At 40.3% G+C, this 27,732-nt stretch overlaps 1 protein-coding gene across 3 annotated transcripts in view; it reads right to left on the bottom strand.

Annotated features, from left to right (window-relative positions):
• The window catches only part of CEP112 (centrosomal protein 112), a gene marked incomplete at its 3' end in the record, with an annotated part of 303,692 nt that overhangs the window by 180,220 nt on the left and 95,740 nt on the right, over positions 1–27,732 (bottom strand). For all 3 annotated transcript variants that reach the window (XM_081318537.1, XM_081318536.1, XM_081318538.1), the window contains 4 exons: positions 27,207–27,299; positions 25,653–25,712; positions 15,139–15,218; positions 1,037–1,172 (listed from right to left, as the gene is read on the bottom strand). In XM_081318537.1, the coding sequence (XP_081174663.1) occupies positions 1,037–1,172; positions 15,139–15,218; positions 25,653–25,712; positions 27,207–27,299 (369 nt within the window). The remainder of the gene's footprint in view (positions 1–1,036; positions 1,173–15,138; positions 15,219–25,652; positions 25,713–27,206; positions 27,300–27,732) is intronic.

Genomic DNA, 27,732 nt, shown 5'->3' with positions numbered 1-27,732 from the left:
AACCTGACACAAATAAATGAGATTCACCATTCTTTATTCCATAGTCCATAGAGTGGACACTTTGCTTTTGATGAATGACTTAATATATTTTTGCATTTTTTCCCCCTATTTGGGTGCCCTCAAGTCAATCTTGAATCCTGGTAGCTGCCTAGACAATTTTGCAGTTTTCTTGGCAAGATTTCATAGGTGATTTGCCATTGCCTTTTTCCTAAGGCTGAGAGAAATGACTGGCTCAAAGTCACCCAGCTGGCTTTGTCCCTAAGCAAACCTAGAAGTCGTGATATAGTCTAATGGCTTCTAGTCTAATGCGTTAACCACTGCACCAAACTGTCTCTCTTATAAATAATAAAACAAATGAAAATGATAACCAATTGGGATTCTTTGGGGAAAAGCTGGAGGAGTACCAATACTTTGGACCATGTCCACTTTTATCATTATTAAAATATCTCCTTTGATGAAAATATATGGCATTTTAAGAAACATTTATTCATTTTGGTTTGACTCTTCTATTTTGATTCTTCTATTTACCCTCAGGGAGTTGTGCCAACAAGGATGATCCCTGCAAGATTACAATGAAATACAAAGGGCTTTATTAATTTTAAAAAAGGGGGAACATGTTTGACATTATTCCACTATCATACCATATATCATAGCAATGCTGACTTTAGAAATTAAGGTAATATTTTTCAGAAAGATAGCTGGAGGGTAGTAGGGCTGAGATGGGTTTTAGAAAATGAATGAGGTAAAACAATGAGCTATAAAACCAAAGCCCCAAACAGGATGCAAGTTAATAATTTATTTATTTGGAAAAATCCTATTCAGTACTAAAACCTTGGAGGGTTTTGGAAATTTCTGTTTTAAAAGATTAATCAGCTGCTGACATCTTTTCTTCTGATTCCCAGGCAAAGCTACTACATAGTGAAAGAGTTTGATGTTCCAGAATCAAGTGAAATATGTTTCTAGCCATATAAAAGAAGAATATACTCTCCCACTGAGACAGAGAGTTCCAGAAAGGCTGGCCCTGTGACCTTCTCACCTGTTCTTTCATTTCTGCGTACACTTTTTCTGAGTTCAGCTCCACCTGCCGCTTAAACTCCTCCAAGGCAGCATCAGCCTGCTGGGCTTGTAGTCTCTGTGCCTCCATCACCTGAGTAAGATGCTCCTCCCTCTCCCTAGAAGGCAGAAAAGATTTTCGCTGTTAAAATATCAAATTAAAAAAGCACACCTTCGCATAAAAGACAGGGCTTTTGTCAGACTCGCTTAAAATAATATTCATTATAATATTCACTTTTTAATCTTCTGTCCTTGCTTATCTTGCCTTTCACGACTAGTATTTTGAAGGAGAAAACAATAAGTTATTATTTTTACTCTCCCACTGATCTGAAATCACCTAAACAAAGGATTGAGTTCTTTAAAAAAAATCCCCAGTAAAAGAGAAAAGTTGTAGAAGCACTGCAGTTTTGAGTCATGCAGAATTTCACCTTTCCTTAAATAACATTATCCAATCATCCTAAAATATTCAATTAAGATAATATTTTAGTATATTGTGATTTTTAAAAAATACTTCAAAGAGCAATTCCTATCCACAATCTCTCCAAAATTCTGTGGCTTGTGTATAGTTGCTTATATACCCAATTTAGCCCCCCCGCCCCTTTTAACATATGTGGATATATTAATATTTTGTCTTCATCCAACCAGTATATAAAGCTAAAGAAAAACTATGAAAATCGTCTATGGAACCATTTATTCAATGAAAAATGAACGAGTATGCCATTTCCTTCCATGGAAAAAATAAGTGCACCCTGAGCTCTAGTATACGGTATTGCTCCCTTTAGCAGAAACAACTCTAAGTAGGCATTTCTTATATCTATTAGTCTCTGACATCAATGGGAGGATGTTTTTTCAGTTGTGTGATGTTTGAACAGTTTCTTCCATGCACAGCCTGTTTCAAATCACTGATGGGATTTAGATCCAGGTTTTGACTTGGCCATTCAGAACCTTCCATTGATTTTTAAGTGTTTTTTTTTAAGGGAGAAAGGAAATTAAACTTCCTTTGGAGGATGGAGAGAAATGAATTTAACGTCTTTTGAAAGGAGGAAAGAATGCAACCTGTTTTGGAGAGAGGTGCTCCTCCATGCACTGGAGGCTCTAAGGTCTGAAGCAGGTCAGCTACCAATGCGAGGCCTGCTATCTGGGGAAAAGGGGCAAGATTGCTGCCTCAGCTTCATTGCAACAGCACGGTCCCTTGGCACTTGCTGCAGTTCAGACCGAGAGGGAACTCCTGCTACATGGTGCTCCTGGCTCAGCCTATGCCACAGCACCACCAGGCAACTTCTGCTGCTGCAGTTAAGCTGCTGCAGTGAGCTTGTGCAGGACTCCTCGCAAGTTAAAAGCCCACACTTTTGGTGATTGGTGACTCTATTATTGTTAGTTTTAAGAGATTCAGAAAATGGCAAACCAAAATGTTTCTGAACAGCAGAGATGGTACTGAGGTGGAGACTGATGAATGAGTGGTAAATCTGGGCCAATGAAGCTTCTTCAGGCAAGAAGAAGGTAGGAGATTGCATACTTGAGTTCTAAAAGACAGTTCCTTGCAAGGAAACCTGCAAGATCTGGAGGGATTCTCCAAGCAACTCATGAGTACAAAACAAGGAGCCAAAGAAGAAATACCAGGCTCACAGCCTCATGTGAAGACTGCTTAAGGATACTGGATTCACCCACTCCATTTTCCAGTGCACATTTGGATCACAATAATTTTAAAAACAATAGAGATCTTCCAAGCAGCACAGCTACTAAACCACCTAGTGAGTGATCCTTTTAACAGGTTTAAAGTAAAAAGAAAAGAAATAATTGCAAGGATTTAAAACCAATTAAAAGCAAAAAGCCTTCCAAGAGTCTGAATTAAGAAAGTTTAAAAAGACTTAAGGGAGCAGATGAAGTTGAAATATTGTTTACTTTAAAATAGTTTTAAATTAATTAAATAAATAATACATACTTCTGTGGGAACTGTTTGAACTTGCTAAAAAGGACAGTTGGTTTTGTTAAACAAAGATAAGGGAAAGTTCCAAAAGCTTATGTGACTACATGAGTATCAAATGGGATGAAAGAGGTAAAGATACAGAAAAAACGGGAGGAATCTCTTTAACTTTTACTTTCTGGATTACATATTAAAGAATAGAAATAGCTACTACCAGAAAAGCAGCAAAAAAATAGGCTGGAGAGAGCAAACAGAGCAAATAACAGGAAAAGGGTTTATGTCAGAGATTTTACAAAGATTGTTTTGAAGCACTGGGGAAGAATGTTACAGCATAAGTGTTAAAAGAGATCTAGTTTCATTTGAAAGGAGAACAGAGGAAAGATTTGCAAATATGAAAGAAAGGATGAATAAAAATGTTGAAGAATCTGTGAAACTGAGTGGAAAGGTTAAATAAATTAAAGACAAAATGGAAATGTTGGAAAATAAAACAGAAATAATAAATCAAGATAGAAAAAGATTTAGATAATGTGGCACCATAAGAGAGAAAGTATTTTAAGACTGAGAACTGTTTCAGAGAAACCTGGTGAAGATATTAGAGAGGGGTTTTCTTTAATATGAATTTTTAACAAAATTTTTGGTAGGACGAAGAACAGATGGATACAGAACTGAACAAAGTGTACAAAATTAATATATGACATGCAAAGCTTAGAAATGTGCCAAGAGATATATTTATGCACTTCATCAGGAGCAAGAAAAGAGACCAATTTCTACAATAATATTTTAATATTTAATAGATAAATATTGGAAAAAATGGAAGCATTCTCAATTAACCAACAATTAGTTCATCTAATCTTTGTTTCATAAAGAGATCTCACTCAAAGTAATATATAACCCCCAGGATCATCTTACAAGTGTCATTAGAACTGGACAGGGTGTCAAGAAAGGCTGCGTATTGGTCCCATTCTTATTCAATTTCCATATGAACTCAATGGTGGGCCATCTCCTCTACACAAACTTTTACTCTCCAAAACTTCACAGAAGACCCATCTCTCTTCTACTCTATCCTGACACTGCAGCAATATTTTTAAGAACACATACTGGCCTTTAAAGAACACTGAGAGCATTAACTTAGTACTGCAAGTAAAACCAGTTAGAAATCAATTTACAGATTTTTTTCCAAAAAAATGAATAAATAAAGTAAATATATCTGCAGCATTTGAATTAATAGAAACCAAGCCTATAGCACAATTTCTTTATGATGCCCAGCTATGCCCCTTCTCCAATTTTGCAGTGTTCGAACTTGTTCAATCCAAATTTCTAAGATCGGCCCTTCAAGTCCCCAAATGTGTTTCTAATGCCTCCCAAAGACTAGAGAGGTTTCATGAAAGTGAAGGCCTAAAGTGGGATGACCATACCCAACTATTGGTTTAGAGTCTAGATGATCTTTCTTTGCCCTTTACCTGGCCGCATTAACTGTGAGGGAATATTGCTTATTCAATGCCTATATTACAGAGTCAATTGTGCCATTGCTCTTCACTCTGTCTCATCTGTCAACTAAAAATAAAATTCCAAATCTTTTCATTCATTCCTTATCAGCAAAAGTCCAGTAAGGGTTGTCAGGTATAACTATATTGTCCCCTTGATAAAATAAGCCAGCTTTGTATTATTCCCTATACATTTAAAAGATCTGAACTCTTAACCCAGTCAAATAGACTCCTGTAGCTTGGTTTCTTGTCATCTTTGTTTTATCCTTCTCATCAAAATCTTTCAGAACTTTAGCAAGTCTCTTTTGTACAGCCAGTAAGAGGAATTCAATCTTTTTGTCACTTGTCAAAAAATCCTTCAAAACTCTGACAGATCTCCTTTGTACATCAAGTAAAAGAAAAATATCTACATCTCCTTTCTGGTTTGATGGTTGCATATGTCTTTTAGGCACTGAAGCATCATCCTATTTCATTTGAAAGTCCAGTACATCCTTTTCTGCATCCCTCTCATTACTTGCCACATTTATATCCACTTTCAGATTAATTTCAAATTTATCGAGAGTGTCTTGTTTTTCTTCCACTGCGTCCTTAACAGTTCATCTATCCATCATTTCCAATAATTTCAAAGTTCATTTGTCATAAATTTTCAAAAACTTTTCATAATTTTCATCAATGTTCATTATTACAATATTTCCTTGCATTCTGTTGTTATCCTCTAGCACCCTCTAGTTTCCAACCTTTAAAGCCCTATTATCTTGTTTAATAACATTTTTCAAATGCTTTTAAAATTGTATTTAAAATTCTTTCTCTAAAGAGGAGACTCACCTAGCAAATGTAATATTGCTTACAATTCCAAAGGAATTTAATCCTTCCAAAGCAACAGAAAAAAATGCAAATCCAAGTTGATTATGTTCGGTCAAACTCAATGTTCTTAAAAAAGGCTGTGTTGAGCAAAAATGGTTTCTCTCCCAACTCCCAGCCACTGGATCCATAAGCACCACAAATTGACAATTACATGGTTTACTCATGAACAGCAGCTGTGTGGAGTCATGTGGGTTATCTTAAGATCTCCCCTTATTCCAAGAAGAGATAGGTGGCTTGGATGTTGTATCCAGCTGCCAACTGCTTCATAACACCGTGTTACCAAAAAATCAACATTTAACTCATCATGGCTCTCAACCGAAAGTCTCAAATACTTACTTCTGGAATTTGATATTAAATGAATTATTAAAAAAAAGAAAAAATATACAAAAAGTGTTTAGATAGACTTTCTTTTTCATGATTTTTTTTTCTTCTCTTCTCAATTTCCTTAAATTTTAATTATAATTAATATAAAAATTATTAATGAAACCTTTTTTGGATGAAGGCATTCCTTCATGCACAGTGAGCTCTAGGCTTGTGTCTGATGTGTCTTCAGCTTGGCCTGTTCCAGAGCAGTTTGCTATAATGGCAAGATAGGAGAGGGATTGTTTGCCTGCTATCCCAGGTGAAAAGCACCTCCTGCAGTAGTGTGTTGGATATGTTCACTGTCTTATTTGTAAAAGTAATAATACAAACAAACAAACAAATAACAACTCCAGGTTTCCTGTCTAACCATGATGCTCTATCCCAAGTTTTGGAGTATGAGATGCTAATATAAATCCAGCATCAGAGTACCATTTTTATTTCAATAACTATAATGGATCCATTTTTATTTCAATAACTATAGCAAAATGACTACTTGAGGAGTAAGATAGTTAAACCAAGTTATGAGGGACCTAAGATCTATATCAAAGTGCCAGCAACCATAAATCAAGTAGAATAGAAAGTATCTGTAAAAACTACACCAATGAGTAAAGTGATACTGAAAAGAAATAGCATGCCTGATGCTTCAGCTAATACTTTCCTTGGTAGCTTAAATCTTAACTTACAGGGAGATGACTGAAGTCCCTGGCTTAGTCAGGAAATATGGCTTTACAATCCTTACTAATCTGAATACATGCAATTAACAGTTGATTGTGGAAAACCAAATTTATAGCTGGTTCTCCCAGTCAGAATCATGTCATCCTTGCCTCTTACAGGTAAGAGTGCAATTTATCTGATCATAGGAACGATTGTACTTTTCCCAGTAAGTAATATGATATCAGCTTTTATGCTGTAATTCTCATATTTAACTATATATATTTTTAAGACATGTTAATCTATTGTTGAATACTTTCTAGCATAACAAATGAAATGGAATCATAAAATCAATCAGATTAAATGCTATGCACATTTTCATCTAATCAATTTCATATCATATAAGCCTTTTTTTCTTTAGGGAAATTGACCAAGTCCTTTATTTTAATTATTATTTTTCTTAGTAAATCTAAGAACTATAATTAAAATAAAATTCTACATAGTTCTGAAAATGATTTCCTAATAGTGAAGAAAGAGTATACTAATGTCCCCAAACCTTATTCCATATGTACTTATAAATATTCTAAACTATACACATGTGTGCATAGTTTATACACACGTATATTATATTTGTTGTTGTTGTTAGTTGCAAAGTCGTGTCCAACCCATCGCGACCCCATGGACAACATTCCTCCAGGCCTTCCTGTCCTCTACCATCTTCTGGAGACCATTTAAGCTCATGCCTACTGCTTCAGTGACTCCATCCAGCCACCTCATTCTCTGTCATCCCCTTCTTCTATTGCCCTCAATCTTTCTCAGCATTAGGCTCTTCTCCAGTGAGTCCTTCCTTCTCATTAGGTGGCCAAAGTATTTGAGTTTCAACTTCGGGATTTGGCCTTCTAAAAAGCTGTCAGGGTTGATCTCCTCTAGGACTGACCGTTTTGAATGCCTTGCAGTCCAAGGGACTCGCAGGAGTCTTTTCCAGCACCATAGTTCAAAGGCCTCAATTCTTTGGCGCTCAGCCTTTCTTATGGTCCAACTTTCACTGCCATACATTGCAACTGGGAAGACCATAGCCTTGACTATACGCACTTTTGTTGACAGGGTGATGTCTCTGCTTTTTAGTATGCTGACTAGATTTGCCATAGCTTTCCTCCCCAGGAGCAAGTGTCTTTTAATTTCTTGGCTGCAATCCCCATCTGCGGTGATCTTGGAGCCCAGGAAAATAAAATCTGTCACTACCTCCGTTTCTTCCCCATCTATTTGCCAGGAATTGAGAGGGCCGGATGCCATGATCTTGGTTTTCTTAATGTTGAGTTTCAAGCCCACTTTTGCACTCTCCTTCTTCACCTGCATCAAGAGGCTCTTTAGTTCCTCTTCATTTTCTACAATTAGAGTGGTATCATCTGCATATCTTAGGTTGTTGATATTTCTTCCAGCAATCTTAATTCCAACTTTTGATTCATCTAGCCCTGCCTTTCTCATGATGTGCTCTGTGTATAAGTTAAATAGGCAGGGTGACAGTATACAGCCTTGCCGGACTCCTTTCCCAATTTTGAACCAATCAGTGGTTCCGTGTCCAGTTCTCACTGTTGCTTCTTGACCCGCATATAGGTTTCTCAAGAGACAAATAAGATGGTCTGGTACTCCCATCTCTTTAAGAACTTGCCACGATTTGTTGTGATCCACGCAATCAAAGGCTTTAGCATAGTCAATGAAGCAGATGTTTTTCTGGAACTCTCTAGCTTTCTCCATGATCCAGCGTATGTTGGCAATTTAATCTCTAGTTCCTCTGCCTCTTCGAAATCCTGCCTGTACTTCTGGTACTTCTCGATTCCCATACTGCTGGAGTCTAGCTTGTAGGATTTTAAGCATAACTTTACTAGCATGTGAAATGAGTGCAATGGTGCGATAGTTTGAACATTCTTTGGCACTGCCTTTCTTTGGAATTGGAATGTAAACTGATCTTTTCCAATCCTGTGGCCACTGTTGAGTTTTCCAAATTTGCTGGCAAATTGAGTGTAGCACTTTTATTGCATCATCTTTTAGGATTTTGAATAGCTCAGCTGGAATACTGTCACCTCCACTAGCTTTGTTGTTGCTTAGATTTCCTAAGGCCCACTTCACTTCACATTCTAATCCAGGATGTCTGGCTTGGGGTCAGTGACCACCCAACTGTGGTTATCTGGGACATTAAGCTCATTCTTGTATAGTTCTTCTGTGTAGTTTTGCCACCTCTTCTTAATCTCTTCTGCCTCTGTTAGGTCCCTGCCATTTTGGTCCTTTATCATGTCCATTTTTGCATGAAACGTTCCCTTCATCTCCAATTTTCTTGAAGAGATCTCTGTGTCCTCCCTATTCTATTGTTTTCTTCTATTTCTTTGCACTGTTCATTTAAGAAGGCATTCTTATGTCTTCTAGCTATTCTCTGGAATTCTGCATTCAATTGGGCGTATCTTTTTCTCCCTTGCCTTTCGCTCTCCTCCTTTCCTCAGCTATTTGCAAAGCTTCCTCAGACAGCCATTTTGCTTTCTTCCATTTCTTTTTCTTTGGGATGGTTTTAGTTGCTACCTCTTTTACAATGTTGCGAACCTCCATCCATAATTCTTCTGACACTCTGTCAGATCTAATTCCTTAAATCTATTTGTCATCTCATGTGTCCTAATCATATTCATGGAATTTTACTTCAGTTTTTCCATCAAACAGCTTTATTTAGAGAGTTGATAAAAACATTACAGAAAAATGAAAGAGAATAAAGTTATATGCAAGTGGTGTTTGATAATATGGCCTCAAGGGTCTTGGAAAAAACACTGCATTGTATCTATGATGGAATAGCGTATCACTACATTTCATTACAAGCTCACTGTTCTTTCATTGTAAAATAATGCCTACAGATCACCTGAAATGCTCACACAAATTTTATTTGTGAATGTAAGCTATTCCAAACCTATTTCATGGCAACACTTTTTGAGTTTCAACTGTACAGCAATCAGGTTTTCGATGAATGCAGTCGTCAAGGAAAATGCCTTTTTGAGAAGGAATATCATTAAGAGTTCAACTAAAAAGAGTAATATATTATGGCAAACCTTCCATCAGTTGCTACAGCATACTTTTTATCTGTTGGGGGAATGGGAAGTTCTACAGACTGGAGTGACATATACCCATTCATAGAAAAAATACTGACTTCCATTGAATCGTCACACAGTAATCAGCCATCCCCACCAATTTGGAACAGTCTGAATCTATCAGGCTTAGAAGAGCATTTGAGGCAGGTAGAAGAAAAGTTGATGTAACAAAAGAAAATTTAAATGGATACATCTAGTAGCTTTTTCCACATTTTGCACCTCTCAAAATCTTTGTGTGGATAATTCTATAGATAATATTGAAAAACAAATGCACAAGAATCTGCCTGTCATAAATGAAAATGGTTTATTTGTTCCCAGAAAGATTCTGATTTGAACAAGTAAAATCTGGTATAAAGGCTTCGAATTGCCCTCAGAATCCAGGGAGAAGATCAAAAACCAAACCAAACCAAAAATTACTTCCATCTTTTCTCATTAAATATAAAATATCCAAAATGGAACTTCATAGTGAGAGGGTTCTTATTAATGGACAGCAAAAAATTATGCGTCCAAGTATTTGTGTCATTCGGCCTATTAATAGAATGGATGCAAAAATATTTATCTAAATGAAGATATATGTATCTGAAGAAGAGACTTAAAGAGACTTCAAATCTGTTTTAAAGTGCAGGGAAGAGGCGGGAAAGCTCTTACCTATTAACATCTGAAGCACTTTAAATGAATTGGAGATTTCAAAGGATAAAATTAAAATGTAACAAAATAACAACAAAATCCAGTATGTATTGCATCTACCTGATTCAAACAACCCCAAAATATCAATACCCAAATGCCTGTTTAAAGAGAGACTTAAATGCCTCCTGAAGGGCTAATATGGAGAGGCACCAGACACACCTTCTAGGACCAGGTTGTTCTGGGAACCATTACAGAGCAAGGCCTTTGGGTCCATGTCCTTCTAAATACTTATAAGAATATTGTATCTTTTATAAATTACAGAGATATGGTTGCATTTTCGGTGCTTGGCAACTGGCTTACCACCAGGATCCCATCACGAGACTGTGATTTGCAATGAAATGCCCATTGGCTATGTTCACTTAACAACCACCTGATTTGTTTAATGACCATGGTGACTCATTTTACAACTGTTATAAAAACAGCTGTAAAATAGAGTAAGAACACATGGTGCCTCAACTTAAGACACAACAACCAAAATTCTGGGCTTCATTGTAGTTGTAAGTCGAGAATTATCTACATTCCTGAAAACAGGAACAAAAAGTCCCTTGGAAGCATCCTAGCTCAGCCATTCAAAATTAATGGATGCCAATACAATATAGAAACATTTGTTAACAGAAAATGTCTCAGCTCATTCCTTGAGTATGGAACTGTACTATAAAAAAGTACCATAGTACCTTTTTCTTTTCCATTAATTCCTATTTAATTTTAGAGAATTAGTTTTGAGAATCATCTAGATATTGCACCAAAACAAAGAAATAAAACTTAATTGACCTAAAATCTTGTGTTTGCATCCAAATTTTCAGCCAGCAGTATAGCTAGCCTGAGGCTGAAACCCTGAACTCTTATTTAGAGCTGAAAAATGTTCAACAGTTAATTGGCAAAGGAAACTGTAAGAGGGGAAAAAAATCTTCAATTTACCCAAAATGAATTTTGTGATGGGTCTGGCAAGGAGAACTGTCAAAGTACTAATCTCTTATATAACCTCATCTCTTCCAATTTATCACACTGATTTGTATGCCCATCCTGTCATTCATGAGAACAAAAGATAGAAGTGGAAAAATTATAGTGGCAGCAGTCAAAAAAGGAACCATAAGAAAATTCAAAAGTTCTGCTGTGGAATTAAATTTGATACGTAGGGATTTGAATTAAGCCAACTCATTCACACCACTTTGCTAAATCTTTTGGAGGAAGATACTAAACATAATAATCATAATTTTTATTATAGTCACTAACCACCAAATCAAACCACTGACTTCATAAAAAGAATAAAAGAACAAAGGAACAAAACATGGGGAGCCATGACATAGAAAAGAAAGCATACATGTTATCTAGAGGGAATAGTAAAAATGCTTTCAAGATTCACATATTTCTCAGGAATCAACAGGAACATTCATCACAGATACAACAAGTACAGATAGTAAGCTATTAAAAGTAAAACCTAAATGATACAAATAAAAGGACCAAATGAATTTTAAGAGTAAGATACTAAAATGCTGCCTAAGAAATGAGGCTCAATCTGACTTCTCTACTTGGTAGCAAACTTGATCTAAAAATTGAGAAAACTCTTTCCCTTCAAGGAGTTAAAATTAGCTCTTTATCCTACCAACTTGTTCCAGGAGGAAAACATCCATTGTGAGGATTACAAGTCTCTCCCCTTTTTGAAAGCAGAAAAATTATGTTACATAGATTCTTATGGAGTCTTTGTTGCTCTTTGAGTTTGGTTGCTTACTTTCAGATGTTTCATTACCTAACTAAGTAACATCACAAAGATTCCGCAGTTCAGCCCTGAGCTACACAAGCTAGTCTTCGACTTACTGTAGGTAATCCTCAACCATTCATTTAGTGACCATTCAAAATTACAACAGCACTGAAAAAATTGACTTATGACCATTTTTCATGATTACGACCACTGCGGCATCTACATGATCATGTGATCAAAGTTCGGACAGTTGCCAACTGGCATATATTTATGATGGTTGCAGTGTCCTGAGGTCATGTGATCACCTCTTATAAGCTTCTGACAATTAAAATCAATGGGGAAGACAGATTGACTTAACAGCTAACTTTACTGCAGTGTTTTACTTAGCAACTGTGGCAAGAATGGTCATAAAATGGGACAAAATTAACTTAACAGCTGTCTCATTTAGCAACATAAATTTGGGGCTCAATTGTGGGCATAAGTTGAGGCTTACCTGTATATTCTCTTCTATAGACTCCTGTTAATAGAGCTAGTGCCATCCTATCCTTTCACTTTTCTTTCTTGTGAGAAATTTAGCAAGCGTACATGAAGATATTTGATTTTTCAGAGGCGGTTCTAAAGTATAAATTGTTAACAAAACATTCAAGCCATCATCTTCTGGGCATTTTTTTTCTTTAATTTTAAAGGCAAACTATGTGTTTTTGTAACAGTCTGCCCATTTAAAAAAATAAAAAAAATAAAGGCAATCACATTTCCTGTTGTTGGAAAAGGCAAAATGGAGTGGAAGGAACCAATGCAATCAATAGCTATTAAGTCATGCTGGTCTACCATTTTCAGGATCTTCAGGAAAATGTTAACTCCACATCTTTAAACTCATAAATATATTTAGGCGAAGAAGGCTTATCATATTAAACTGGGAAAAAGTGAAGATCGGTAGGCTTGCAGAGGCCAGGTTTAATGTTTAATGAATTTTAATGAAGAGAAAGATGAGGGGAGACATGATAGCAATGTTCCAATATCTCAGGGGCTGTCACAAAGAGGAGGGACTGAAGCTATTCTCCAAAGCGCCCGAAGGCAAGACAAGAAGTAACAGATGGAAACTAATCAAGGAGAGAACCTAGAACTAAGGAGAAACTTCCTGACAGTTAGAACAATTAACCAGTGGAACAACCTGCCTCCAGAAGCTGTGAATGCTCCAACACTGGAAGTTTTTAAGAAGAGACTGGACAGCCATTTGTCCGAAATGGTATAGGGTTTCCTGCCTGAGCAGGGGGTTGGACTAGATGACCTCCAAGGTCCCTTCCAACTTGATGATGATGATGATGATGTCAGGAAATGCACAATATATCCATTTAAACTTGTTCTTTTCCCTGCACACGTGTGCTGGCTTACACAAGAAAAGGGGGAGTAACTTGCGACAAACGAATAAACTTGTAGTTCCCCTCTGGTAGTATGTGCAATATAGCAACATTCTGTGCACAAATTATTCTGTGCATGGGATAATCAGTTTGGGGTGACCTATGTTCAGGGCAAAAATAACAGTTCTAAGACGGGTTTCTGCAATAATGGCAGGCCAAAGTAGCAGGGGGACCAGCAAAGGCCACATTGGAAGATAGGAAGAAATAGATAAAATGAGAATGGAAGTCAGGAAAGCTGCTACAAAGATGGCCAACTGGGTTGGCCGTACAGAGAAGTAGACAAAGAAGGTCAATAGGAATGGCTAAGAGAAAGTAGGGAAAGGAAGTTGGTGGCCAGACTGGTGGGCAGACCAGCACATAGGTCCTGCAGAAGGAGAAAATGGTGAGGTTGGGGCAGCTAAGGAGAATTAGGAAAAGGAAAATTTTCTTGTTGCATTAAAATATGAACAGACATGAACTTTAGCATTCAAGGTAGATGGGAGGAATATTTAAAAGTTCAAAAATAGAAAAGTGTCTTTTTCTTCCTTTTCTTTCTTTAAAAACTAGACTTTATATTGAAAAGACAGAGATCATTTAGTTTATTGCAGCATATCACTGAATATGGACGAATCTTTCTGAAACTATTGCAACAGAATAACTATTACAAATATGTTTCTTCCATGTGTGTGCGTGTGTTTTTTCCCCCTGAGGGAACATGCCATTCATTTTCAGTAATACATGACTGGAAAAAGAAGTAGGAATGGCATTGCTTTACTTTAATTAGTTTTGCTTCATACAAAGGACACTAAACAAACACATTTAAAATTATGAAGAAAGTACATGAGTCACCCAGCATTTTCTAACCCTAATAGCTTCAGCTGCATAAGTAAAATGAAGGCAAGATGATACAATTAAAAGAAACCTAACATTTCTGGAATATCTCCACTTACAGCCTATTTTTTTAAAATTCAAAATATTGTAGTTGGGTGCTTTATTCTTGTTTTTCAAAGCCATATTTTTATAGATCTTTAGAATTTTCCATTTTTTTCTTAATATGATCCCTTCATCTTAAATATCTCATCTATGAAATCTATAGTGATTTGTTGGGATCTAGCCACCCACTCCTATGTCTAATGTATTAAACCTGGGAGATTTTTTTTTAAAAACTGACATTGTGGACTTTTTTGTGACTTAGCTACTTAAGCAGACTCATATAGCAAGTATAAAATAATATAATCTGTACGAATATTTATATTATTTATCTATAAAAACTTCACATGTAATTGTTAGGATGTTGAAACTTTGCATCAATTCATTTTAGATTTACAGACAAAATCTAGTCAGTAAACAGAAAATTCTATATAAAACTACAACGAATCTCGCCATCAGACAAATCCATGAATTTTAGATGCAAATGGAATTAGAATATCAGTAAAGTACAAGGACTACAGGTAGTTCTTGAAGTACAACTGAGCCCAAATTTTCTGCTACTAAGCAAGATATTGTTACGTGTATTTTGCCCCATTTTACAACCTTCCTTGCCTCAGTTGTTAAGTGAATCACCGCAGTTGTTAAGTCAGTAACACGTTAAGTGAATCTGGCTTTCCCATTGACTTTGCTTGTCAAAAGATTGCAAATGATCATCACATAATCCTGGGTCACTGCAACCATCATAAATACATGCAAGTAGCCAAGTTTCTGAATTTTGATCATGTGACCACAAAGATATTACAATGATCATAAGTGTGAAAAACGGTCATAAGTCACTTTTTTCAGTGCTGTTGTAATGTTGAATGATCACTTAACAAATGGTTATAAGTCAAGGACTACCTGTAAAATCTTTCTTAAAACCATCTGAAGAAAGGATTTCATAATGAAATATTATTTTTACCTCAGAAGATCTTCCAGCTTCCGTATCTTCTTGTGTGATTCCATTCTCTCTTTATCAAAATCGCTCTGAATTTCATAAATCTAATTTTTAAGGAAAAAAAGATAAAGTGGAGTTAATTCTAGAAACCATGTGATGAGTGACATACCCACTATCATTCGAATTTGGGACTATTCAGATTAGCTCTATAACTGCAATCTCTGCAGACTTCAGAGTTTGGAAAATACAGCAAATGAAGAAAGGCAACAGACTAAGTATTAATAAGTAGAGATCAATATTGCAGGACTTCACATATTGTAATTATCTGTCAGAAATACTCAAGTACATTCTACACTATATAGACTCTAAAACCCCTTCCTATTACAATTTTATGCTCTAACTCTAACCTAATTGCAAGGTTTGATGGTTGCAATGTTTTTACTATTGCTGTTTAATAGTGAATTATTTTTGTTTTGTTGCCCTGTGACTTTTGTTAAGATTTTTTAGTTACACAGAAAATAAATTACCGTATATACTTGAGTATAAGCCGACTCGAGTATAAGCCAAGACCCCCAATTTTACCCCCCAAAACTGGTAAAAGTTATTGACTCGAGTATAAGCCGAGGCTGGGAAATGCAGCAGCTGGAGGCTGGATCCCCCGAAAGACGTCTCTGCTGAGATGAGAGAACGGGGTGGCAAGCCGCCGAGAGAATGGGGCGGTGGAGTGCTCTGCCGAGAGAATGGGGCGGCTTGCTGTTCTCTCGGTGCAGCACGGCAGAGGCTGGATCTCGCGAAAGAAGTCTCCGCTGAGCGAGAGAATGAGGCGTCTCAGCGCCCATTTTCTCGGCGAAGACTTCTTTCGGGGGATGCAGCTTCTGCCGCCCCTTTCTCTCAGCTGCCCAGTGGAACAGCTTGCCACCAGAAATCAAGAGTGCTCCATCACTGGAGGTTTTTAAGAAGAGACTGGACATTCACCTGTCTGAGATGGTATCGGTCAGTGGTGGCGAAACTTTTAGAGACCGAGTGCCCAAACCGCAAGCCAAAACCCACTTGTTTATCACAAAGTGCCAAGGCAGCATCGGCATTCTGGTGCCCTCAGGGGAGGGGACAGGGAGGCGCCTCTGAGTGCCGCCTCTGGCACGAAAAAAAAGGGGGAGCAAAAAATGGGCCACCGTACCGCAAGGCACAAAAATGCCAACCGCCGCGCCGCAGGGTGCAGATACAAGGCACCGCACCACGTGAGAACGGGGCTGGGCTAGTGAGTATCACGCAGGCACTAGCCCCGCCCCCTTTGCAGCATGTGCCTGCTCGTGGCCCCGTGCGCGCATGCACGCATGTAAAATGCTTCCCCCTCCCTTTTCTTCCAGTCCACCAACCGACAAGGACCTGCTGCTGGCAGCGGTGGTGGCGCACGTGCCAACAGAGAGGGCTCTGAGTGCCACCTCTGGCAGGCGTGCCATAGGTTCACCACCACTGGTATAGGTCCTCCTGCTTGAGCAAGGGGCTGGACTAGAAGACCTCCAAGGTCCCTTCCAGCTCTATTCTATTCTATTCTATTCTATTCTATTCTATTCTATTCTATTCTATTCTATTCTATTCTATTCTATTCTATTCTATTCACTTTCTATATTTCTATTCTACTATTCTATTCCATTCACTTTCTATATTTCTATTCTATTCTATTCTATTCTATTCTATTCTATTCTATTCTATTCTATTCCATTCACTTTCTATATTTCTATTCTATTCTATTCTATTCTATTCTATTCTATTCTATTCTATTCTATTCCATTCACTTTCTATATTTCTATTCTATTCTATTCTATTCTATTCTATTCTATTCTATTCTATTCTATTCTATTCTATTCTATTCCATTCACTTTCTATATTTCTATTCTATTCTATTCTATTCTGTTCTGTTCTGTTCTGTTCTACGTTCTGTTCCATTCCATTCCATATTTTCTATTCCATTCTGTTCCACTGTCAGAGCCCATCGGAGGCAACCCAGTCAGCCCAAACAGGAGTTACACTAAGGCTACGCAGCCTCTCCTCTCAACCTGAACCCCTCCTTACCTTTCCTTTTATCTGCATCCTATTTTTAACTGCCGGCTCTGCCCTGCCCTATTTTGTCCTTGAGCACTCGTGAGCTCATCAAGAACAGAAGGTAACCGTGGGGGGAAAGGCAGGGCAAGATCTGCAAGATCCCCATTTGCATTTGACTTTGCCATCCCATCTGGTTCGAGATAACACACCACACACACACACACACACACACACACACACACACACAGAGAGAGAGAGAGAGAGAGAGAGAGAGAGAGAGAGAGAGAGAGAGAGAGAGAGAGAGAGGATGAGGATGAGGAAGAGGATGAGGATGAACGAATTTTGCAGCTGCTTCTTTAAAAGCTCTCTTCTCTCAGGGATGCCCGAGATAGTGAATTGCAAGCAGAAATGAATTTCTCCTTCCGTTTCTGATCCGCGCAAACACCCAAGCGTGAACGCCATCGCCTGATAGCTTGGGTGCCTGTTCAATTCGTTTGCGAGAGAGAGAGAGAGAGAGAGAGAGAGAGAGAGAGAGAGAGAGAGAGAGAGAGAGAGAGAGAGAGAGAGAGGATGAGGATGAGGAAGAGGATGAGGATGAACGAATTTTGCAGCGCGTTTGCTTTCAGCTTTCAATGAAGAAGGGAATGTTCTCCACTTCTCGCCTCAACTTTTTCTTTCCTCAGGAACCAGAGGCAAGGGCTTTCTGTTTGTTTGTTTGTTTGTTTTACCACGAGTTGACAGTTGGGCAGAAACCAGAGGGGGGAAAAAAAGAATTTCGGGCTTCGTGGGAACCGAGGAAGCAAAACAAGATGCAAAGTCTAAAATCTATAGGCTCATAAACCACCCCGGTTTCTTGAAACAAACCGGGATTTCTCTACCCCAACCTTGAAACCATGGATCGAGTGAATCTCTTTACCGAAGAATGTGATGAACGGGAGAAGGTGAGTCTTCGCCGAGAAAATCTCAGCGCCCATTTTCTCGGCGAAGACTTATTTCGGGGGATGCAGCTTCTGCCGCCCCTTTCTGTCAGCTGCCCAGCTGAGAGAAGGGGGTGACAGAGGCTGGATCCCCCGAAACAAGTCTCCGCTGAGACGAGAGAACAAGGCGTTTCTTTCTCCCCCCCCGCTTTTGCCGCTTTTGTGTGTGCGTGTGTGTGTGTGTGTGTGTGTGTGTGTGGCCCATCTACAAAGCTGCCGAGGAAGGAGAAGCAGGATACTGGTTGGGGGGGGGAGCGGCAAAAGCGGGGGGGGGGGAGAGAAACGGCTCCGCCTTTGGTTCCCCCTCCTAAAGCACAGGGGCGCTAGAGAAAGTTTGGAGTTGGGTAAGGAAGCGCAAAATTCAGGAAGAAAAGCGGGGCGGCGGGCAAACGGGAGACCTGTACAAGGGGGAAGGGGAACTCTCTGCTTTTGTGTGTGCGTGTGTGTGTGTGTGTGTGTGGCCCATCTGCAAAGCTGCCGAGGAAGGAGAAGCGGGATACTGGTTGGGTGGGGGAGCGGCAAAAGCGGGGGGGGGAGAGAGAAACGGCTCCGCCTTTGGTTCCCCCTCCTAAAGCACAGGGGCACTAGAGAAAGTTTGGAGTTGGGTAAGGAAGGGCAAAATTCAGGAAGAAAAGCGGGGCGGCGGGCGAACGGGAGACCTGTACAAGGGGGAAGGGGAACTCTCTGCTTTTGTGCGTGCGTGCGTGCGTGTGTGTGTCCCATCTGCAAAGCTGCCGAGCAAGGAGAAGCGGGATACTGGTTGGGTGGAGGAGGCAGTGGCGGCGGCGGAGGCGGCCGCAGCACCGGCAGCCTTCCGCTTTTGCCGCTTTTGTGTGTGCGTGTGTGTGTGTGGCCCATCTGCAAAGCTGCCGAGGAAGGAGAAGTGGAGGAGGCAGTGGCGGCGGCCGCAGCACCGGCAGCCTTCCGCTTTTGCCGTCTTTGTGTGTCTCCTTCCTCGGCAGCTTTGCAGATGGGACACACACACACACACACACACGCACACACAAAAGCGGCAAAAGCGGAAGGCTGCCGGTGCTGCGGCCACCTCCGCCGCCACTGCCTCCTCCACTTCTCCTTCCTCGGCAGCTTTGCAGATGGGACACACACACACACACAAAAGCGGCAAAAGCGGAAGGCTGCCGGTGCTGCGGCCGCCTCCGCCGCCGCCACTGCCTCCTCCACCCAACCAGTATCCCGCTTCTCCTTCCTCTGCAGCTTTGCAGATGGGACACACACACACACACACACACAAAAAGCAGAGAGTTCCCCTTCCCCCTTGTACAGGTCTCCCGTTTGCCCGCCGCCCCGCTTTTCTTCCTGAATTTTGCGCTTCCTTACCCAACTCCAAACTTTCTCTAGCGCCCCTGTGCTTTAGGAGGGGGAACCAAAGGCGGAGCCGTTTCTCTCTCCCCCCCCCGCTTTTGCCGCTCCCCCACCCAACCAGTATCCCGCTTCTCCTTCCTCGGCAGCTTTGTAGATGGGCCACACACACACACACACACACACGCACACACAAAAGCAGAGAGTTCCCCTTCCCCCTTGTACAGGAATGAAAGGCCCCTCGAAGGAAGCCCAGCCTCTTCACCGCACCGATCCGCTGAGGAAAAAAGCTTATTTCTATTGCCACGTGCAAACTAAATTAAAACAACTTGGGAAGCTCGCCCATGGGCTGCATTTAGAAGGATTTGGGGGCTTTTGTGATTTGCTTCGCCTACAAGTGCCTTAACCACGACTAGCCCATGGCTCCAATTCAACAAAAAACGCTCTCTCGGTGCCTTCCAGATGCGCGAAGGTCACCCTGACTACAACCAGCCTGGGATTTGGAAAGGCTTCCCAGGTTATTGGGACAGACTGGCTTGAATACTTGGGGTAACATTTTTCAGGAGGAGGATCCTTATGTCCACCCCAATAGGGCATCTTCCCCTCACAAATCTTCCCTTCCCTTCCCTTCCAAGCGGGAGCCCCGCAGCAAATGACCAGCGTTTGGACAGCGTGTGAATGGGCGAGCGTCGCCGTCCCCAAACAATGCAATTCCTTGCAGCGATGCAGACAAGAGGGAAAGGAAGCCCAGCGGCCAGACTGCGCTCCCGCCCTGCCTCCCCAAGGGCTCCTAATGGCTTGCTGCCCCGCGTGAGCCCGCTGGCTGACGCTGGCTCGTCTCTCTCTCTCTCTTCTTTCCTCCCTCCCTCGGTCTCCCCCTCCCCCTTTTCCGGCTCAGCCCCACGTCACCAGGCGACCAAAACGGGGACATCATGGCAGAGCGGAGGAGACACAGGAAGCGGATCCAGGTACCGGGCTGGCTTATCTCCTCCCTCTTTTCGCAACCGCTCTGCGGGATGACTTTCCCTTTTCCTTCTGGCTCACCCCCCCTCCCCCGCCCGGTCACCCTTCCCTCCCTCCTCCCCCTCTGCCTCCTCCAAGGCCGCCGCCAGTCAGCATCTCTCCTACAGTTTTTGCGGCTTTTCCGTCGCCCCCGCCGCCGCTCCCCCTTCCCCGCAGAGCCGGCCGCATCCAGCGCCTTCTTCCTCTGGAGGGAAGCACCGAAGCCTCGGCCGCGCGCAAGTCCTCGGTAAAAAATTTTTTTTGTTGACTGGAGTATAAGCCGAAGTGGAGTTTTTCAGCCCAAAAAGTGGGCTGAAAAATTCGGCTTATACTCAAGTATATACGGTACATATCTAAAGAACTGTTTTGAACTGCTACTAAGTCATGCTAATAAAATTACAGAAATATGTTGCTGTATCTAAAATCCTAAAATGTAACATGCTGTTCTGTACCAGCCTACTACCGGCCCTGCAGAAAAGGCAGGGACAACCCCTTTACAAGAAGGCAAGAGGCTGGAACTAAGCCTGCCAAATTTATTAACATAAAACAGAGCAAACAGAGCAAAACAGAGCAAACACGAACCATGAAACAGGAGCTATTCAAACGGTTGCCTTCAGCAAACCAGCCCTCCCACACATTCCCCTTTTAAACAGTTCAGGGCGTGGCTTCTCTCTGCCTCCTTCCGAGGTGCCCCATTGCCTTCCTCTGTTTACTCCTGATTGACTGCCTCCTGCGTTGGGCGTCCTTGAACAGGGCCAGCTGTGGGTCATCTTCATCCACGCTGTCAGGCTCACACAGCTGGGTCTGCGTCGTAACCAGATGGGAGGGGCCTGGCTGAGGGCTCTGCGGAGCCTCAAGGCTATCCTCAGCAAGCTCTCCAACACCCCCCTCCTCCTCCTCTGAATCGTCCGACCCAACTGCCGAACCCACAGGCTGACCCTGAATCACAACACATGCCTACAATGCAAATAATATGGAATTGAAAGTTCCTTTTCTCTTTTTGAAATAGCTGTTTTCCATAGTGACAAACCACGTCTGCAGCTGAACAATGTCTTTTCGCAACACAAAACTACTATTATCAAAAAGCATGATTACTATTAGATTTGTACAGGTATGCTACATCTTTGAAATGTGACTACTGAAATTTGGACTGAGGATTTAACAAAACCATAGCTGTTTTCAGAATAGTGTTCACATTACCTCTACAATCAATGCTTAATTATAATAATCATGAAAGAAGCTAAATGCTGGTCACACAGCCAACTGTCTTAATAAAGTGTGACTATTCCATTTAATCTAGTTTTATTTAATCTGACTGGCAGGGACTTAAAAGAATCCTCAAAGTTGCAACCCTACTAAATCCTTGTCATCTTACCAACTTCAGCTTTCAAAGGCCAGAGAAAGGTGATACTTTATGTAGTTCAGTTTTAAAAAACACAAAATTAGTATTTGTCAATATGCTAAAAAATTAAACAGTTGAGTTCTAAATAGCAAATAAAATCTATTTACTATTCGAAAATTTACTATTGGAAGTTCTGATAGTGTGATTTAGTAGCATTCACTTCCTATCTCTCCCCAATTCCAAAGAAAATAAATTCAAAGAAACAAATAAACAGCTTTCCCAAAGATGCTTTTTCACGAGGCAACTGGACTTTCTTGGTTGTTTTTTTTCCAAAGAGATTTCACTTTTCATTCAAGAATCTTCTTCAGCTCAGTTTATTTCTAACGCATACTCTACCCAACCTGGATAATCTAACAATCAAAATTAACAAATTAAAAACTAACATTCAAAATGATATGAAAGTAATAAATCATTATGTATCACAACATATTTATAATCACAGTAAAACTAACACTAATACTGAATCTCTAAACCTGATAACCTCACTTTTAACTTTATTTAATTTCAATAAGATTATAGCAAATCTACTCTAACATCTAACTCAGACATGTCAAACTCGCGACGTCATGTGACATTGCGCAACGTATCAGAGCATTTTCGCCATTGCCGGCAATAGGGTAGGCGCGGCTTCCAGATGACGCATCCGGCCTGTGGGCTGGCAGTTTGACACGCCTGATCTAACTTTACTAACATTTTCAAAAGTTTTTAACTGTTTGCTCACCAAAGCTCTGTAGGTAGTTTACAATAAAAGGTCTGCTTTATTAACTAAATTTTCAAATCTTTTTTTTTAATATATCAAAAAACTGTTGGAACTGGAGTATGGAAGACAACTCTATAACAGGGCTTTTCAGCCTTTTCACAAATTGTACCACTTTTAGGATATGGCAATATTTGAATACCACCAGTCGCCTAGCAAGGTGTCAAAAACTTGACCAAAAAAAAAAGGAAAAAAGTACAGGTAGTCCTTGACTTACAACAGTTCGCTTAGTGACTGTTTGAAGTTACAACGGCACTGAAAAAAGTGACTTATGACCATTTTTCACACTTATAACCACTGCAGCATCCCCAGGGTCATGTGATTTACATTTAGATGCTTGGCAACTGATTCCTATTTATGATGGTCAGTGTCCCAGGGTCATGTAATCCCCTTTTGCAACCTTCTGACAAGCAAAGTCAGTGGGGAAGCCAGATTCACTTAACAACCATGTTGCTAATTTAACAACTGCAGTGATTCACTTAACAAATGTGGCAAGAAAAGTCATGAGGCAACTCATTTAACAAATTTCTCACCCCTCCTCCTTTTATATCTTCTCCTCTCCCCCTTTTTATATCCTCTTCTCTTCCCCCCTTTTATATCCTCTCCCCTCTTCTTTTATATCCTCTCTCTCCTCCTTTTATATCTTCTCCACCCTTTATATCTCCTCTCCTTTTATATCCTCCTTTCTCCCCCCCTTTTATATCCTCTCTTCTCTCATCCCCTTCTTTCATATCCTGTCTTCTCTGCCCCCATTTGTTTTATATTGTCTCCTCTCCCCATTTTTGTCTTAGGTGCACCTCCAGCTGACTGCTCTCCTCAAGGCTGCGCTTCTCCCTCCCTCTCTCCCTCTCCGTCCCCTTCTCTTTCACCCATTGTCTTTTTCTTCTCTCCCTCTCCCACCAAAACCTGCTCCTTTTATAGCCTCTCCTCTCTCTTTCCCCTCCTCCTTTTCTCTTCCAGGTGTGCTGGAAGCGCCAATCAGGTGTAGATGGGTGCACTGATCCTGGGCTCTCAGCAGAACCCAGGCAACATCTCACACAGTTCCAGCTGACTTTTCCACAAGTCTGTGTGCTGCTGCTGCTTCACCTCATCCACTTTCACATTTTTTTTACAGTGCTTTTCAACTCGTTGTATGTGTACCACCTGCCAGGTGGCAATGTACCACCAGTGGTACGCCTACCACTGGTTGAAAAGGTCTGCTCTATAATATATATACAAGTGTTGAAATACATGCAAACAGGGTGGAGTATCAGGGAAAAGGGAAGTACAGATAGTCCTCAACTTACAACCATTCATTAAGTAACCCATCGAACTTAAAAGTGGCATGAAAAATGTGACACAACCATTTTTCCCACTTAAGACCCTTGCAGAATTCTCATAGTCACATGATCAAAATTTGGACATTTGGCAACTGGCATGTATTTATGACGATTGCAGTTTCCCAGGGTCATGTGATCACCTTTTGTGACCTTCTGACAAACAAAGTCAATGGAAAAGCCGGATTCACCTAACAAACTGTGTTACTGAAGTGATTCACTTAACAGCTGTGGCAAAAAAAATCGTAAAGTGGGGCAAAACTCCTTTAACAACTGTCTTGCTTAATAACAGAAATTTTGGGCTCAGTTGTGGTCATACGTCGAACACAACCATAGAAAACAAGATCCCTATCCTGTTGACTATGACAGGGGTTCCCAACCCCAAGGTCACAGCCCACTAGCAGGCCAAGGCCTATTTGAAATTGGGCCGTTCAAGTGGCTGGCCACAGCCCATGCAAACACAGCTCGAGTTGTGTGAGTGGCAGGCTGGTGGACACTTGCATGCGTGTACACCAGCCCGCCACTCAGGCAAGTTGAACTGCACGTGTGTGCACTGGCCCACCACTCATGCAAGGGCTGCATGTGCATGTGCGCATGCCAGCCTGCTGCTCGTGAGGCCCAGTTCCCCTCTCCTCCCCCCTGCTGGGCTGCCAAGCCAGTAAGTTTGGGGACCACTGGACTATGACATGTAAACAGAATCACAGCAAGAGAGGAGCTGGGACAGGTAGTGAGGGACTGCTTATCATAGGGCCTTAAACTCTACCACCAAGAACTGAAACTGGGCTCTGCCCTTAATCGAATCTGCTTTAATACCCTCTATAGAAGGAAACATAGGAAAATGAGGCAGATGTAGAACAAGGCATTCTGGACCAAGATCAGAGTTTCCACTGTAAGCAACCAACCACCACCAAATGAAGAGGGTATCATCTCATGGTTCCTAGCCATTGACACCAAAACCAACTCACAGACCTGAAGGGGAAGGCAAACAATACTGAAGGGATAAGCAAGGTAGTCCAGTTGAGACACACCAGAATCTCAGTCTTATCCATATTCAGTCTTTACTGATGAGTAGGCAGCTTATCAATGTGTCTAAAAGGTGTTACAGTAGGGAGAACCACACATTCTCATTTATCTCAGGAAAAAAGCCACTGGTACCATTTGGAATACATGCAGACTTTAAAGCTGGACTATCCGATTCGGCAATCAAGGGAAAGGCTGTACAAAGGAAAAAAAATTACAAAAACAAAAGCAGCACTTTGGAGGGCACCTGCTGAACAAAGAAACATCATGGAATCAGTGAGGTTAGTATAAATGAAAAGAATAACCACAGAGATCTGACTGAGACCAAGATAAAGCATTGCCAGTGATGCTCATTGCCACTAACCTTGTCAGTGATATCTGGTGATCAAGGATCTTAAATATTGCTGAACATGATTTTTTTAATATCTATGATATAAAATTCATTTTTATCTGAACTTTACTGAAACATTGTCAAGTACTAATATATTTCTCAGGCAAAAGAGCCTTGGTATATATATATATATAAATGTTCTGAAAATACCAGTAGGTTCATTCTTGCTCAACATTTATTTTTAGAGTTTCTACATTCACCAATTTTATATTCTCTCTGCCCAATACTCCCATATTATGCTTTATATAAGTAAACTTTTATGGGTTTAACATGATATCCTGTGTAGACAAAAAGAGTATTTCTTGATTACCTTTTTTTCATGAATTCTCTCTAAATCAGTTGTTTCTTGTAGAAACATTTGCTCTTGTTCCTGAAAATAGTTGAGTCAATAAAATTACCATTATTATTATTTCCATCATAAACTAAAATATAATCCTAGAAATTATAAGTCTGGTATACTCAATGGGAAGAGCAGTAATGTTAGAACAGCTAACAGATTTGCCAAGGAAAGGAATGGGAAACTGAGTTGAGAATCTCCTCAGTTCTAATCTCATATAAACCTTTTTCATCTTTCCTCATCTCTTTTTTTCCTGAGGCAGTTTCTACCACCACATCATTCCTTGAGCCTCTATTGCCAATGTCTCCCCCTTTTGAGGTAATCAGGTCCTTTCTTTAAATGGTTCCACCCCTCCCCTGCCATATACAGGCATGCTAGCATAGTAAGGCATATATGCAGGATATGCAAAATGTGATAGCTATCCAGTGCAGGTCTGCCTCAGCTGACCCGTTAGAGATTTTATTATTTATTTATTTATTTATTTATTTATTTATTTATTTATTTATTTATTTATTTATTTATTTATTTATTTATTTATTTATTTATTTATTTATTTATTTATTTATTTATTTTTGGGACTTATATGCTGCCCTATCTTCCGAAGGACTCAGGGCGGCTAACAACAATAACATACTATAAATACAGAAGTTAAGATAAAATTAAAATTAAAGGCCTCTGTACAATAAATTAAAATTAAAATTAAAATAAATTAAAAATTAGAGTTAAAAAATTAAAAACATAATTAAAATCCCTGTCAGTCCAGGTCAGCCAGGTGGAAAAGGAGTGTTTTGAGGCCGCGGCGAAAGGACTGGAGATCTGGGGCCATCCGGAGCTCAAGGGGGAGCTGGTTCCACAGGGCTGGCGCTCCCACAGAGAAGGCCCTCCCCCTGGGGGTTGCCAGCCGACATTGTCTAGCCGACGGTATCCTGAGGAGGCCCTCTCTGTGTGAGCGTACTGGGCGATGGGATAGTAATTGGAAAGTTATGGACTCCTGATATTGTAGAATTCTATATGCCATCAAATACAGTCAGACCAAAGAATGCTGAAAGATGTAGGGGCAAAAAATTTGAAAGACCCCTGCTGTAAGAAATGAGAACAGAAGCCAAGAATGCTTACAATGTAGCACCAAGACAACAGATTTATGCTAATGCACTAATTTATACAAATGTTAAGATAGACAGGATGATAATTTTCAGCTTCACTGGATGCTTTTTCTTTTATTCCACTGATAAGCACACTTTTCAAATCATTTCAAGAAAAAAGAAAAAAAGAAAAAAAATCTTTAAAAGCTTTAGCCTGAAATAACAAAATATTCTATTATTTTTCCTCACAATATTCTCAAGGCCTCCAGCAATACTTAGTCTCTCTCTCTCTCTCTCTCTCTCTCTCTCTCTCTCTCTCTCTCTCTCTCTCTCTCTCTCTCTCTCTCTCTCACACACACACACACACACACACACACACCCCTCCCCGCCTCTGGAAAAAAAAGAAAGTGTTCATCATTCTGCTGAGTGAAAAATCAGGGCTCACCTGCAGTTGTTGTTGCTTTTGATGGTCTGATTCTACTAACTGTTCTTTTAATTGAGACACACATTGCTTTAAGTCCTCTATCACATCAGATGTCTATAAAGATTTAAAGAAAATAGGAGTGTTGGTCTTCAATTCTTTTGGGCAGAAATAACTATACTTTTCAAAATTATGCTTTAAAAGATAAAGAATGAAATAATCCAATCACCCCAGAAGGCATACTAAGAGTCCCTCCTTTCTGAGACGTTTATGCAATTTGGACTGGACAGCAGGCTGTACCAGCCAGTGAATTATGAAACAATATCTTATTATTTCACAAAACTGCCACAGGCAGTCCTCGATTATGACCACTTGGTCAGCAACCATTCAAAGTTACAATGGTTCTGAACACAGGGATCTTCAATGTTCCAGCCATGATAAAATGTCCCCAGTCATACGTTTGCAATCCAGATGCTCTGAATCTGGCTCACAATTACAAAGTCACAACAGACTGCTGTCACATACCATGATTTCCAATATTCCCTGTGAG

The sequence above is a fragment of the Vipera berus genome (assembly GCF_964194415.1).
Source record: "Vipera berus genome assembly, chromosome: 2".
Taxonomy (NCBI): Eukaryota; Metazoa; Chordata; class Lepidosauria; order Squamata; family Viperidae; genus Vipera; species Vipera berus.
The sequence above is the reverse complement of the archived record's forward strand: the minus strand, read 5'-3'. Positions and strand labels throughout refer to the sequence as shown.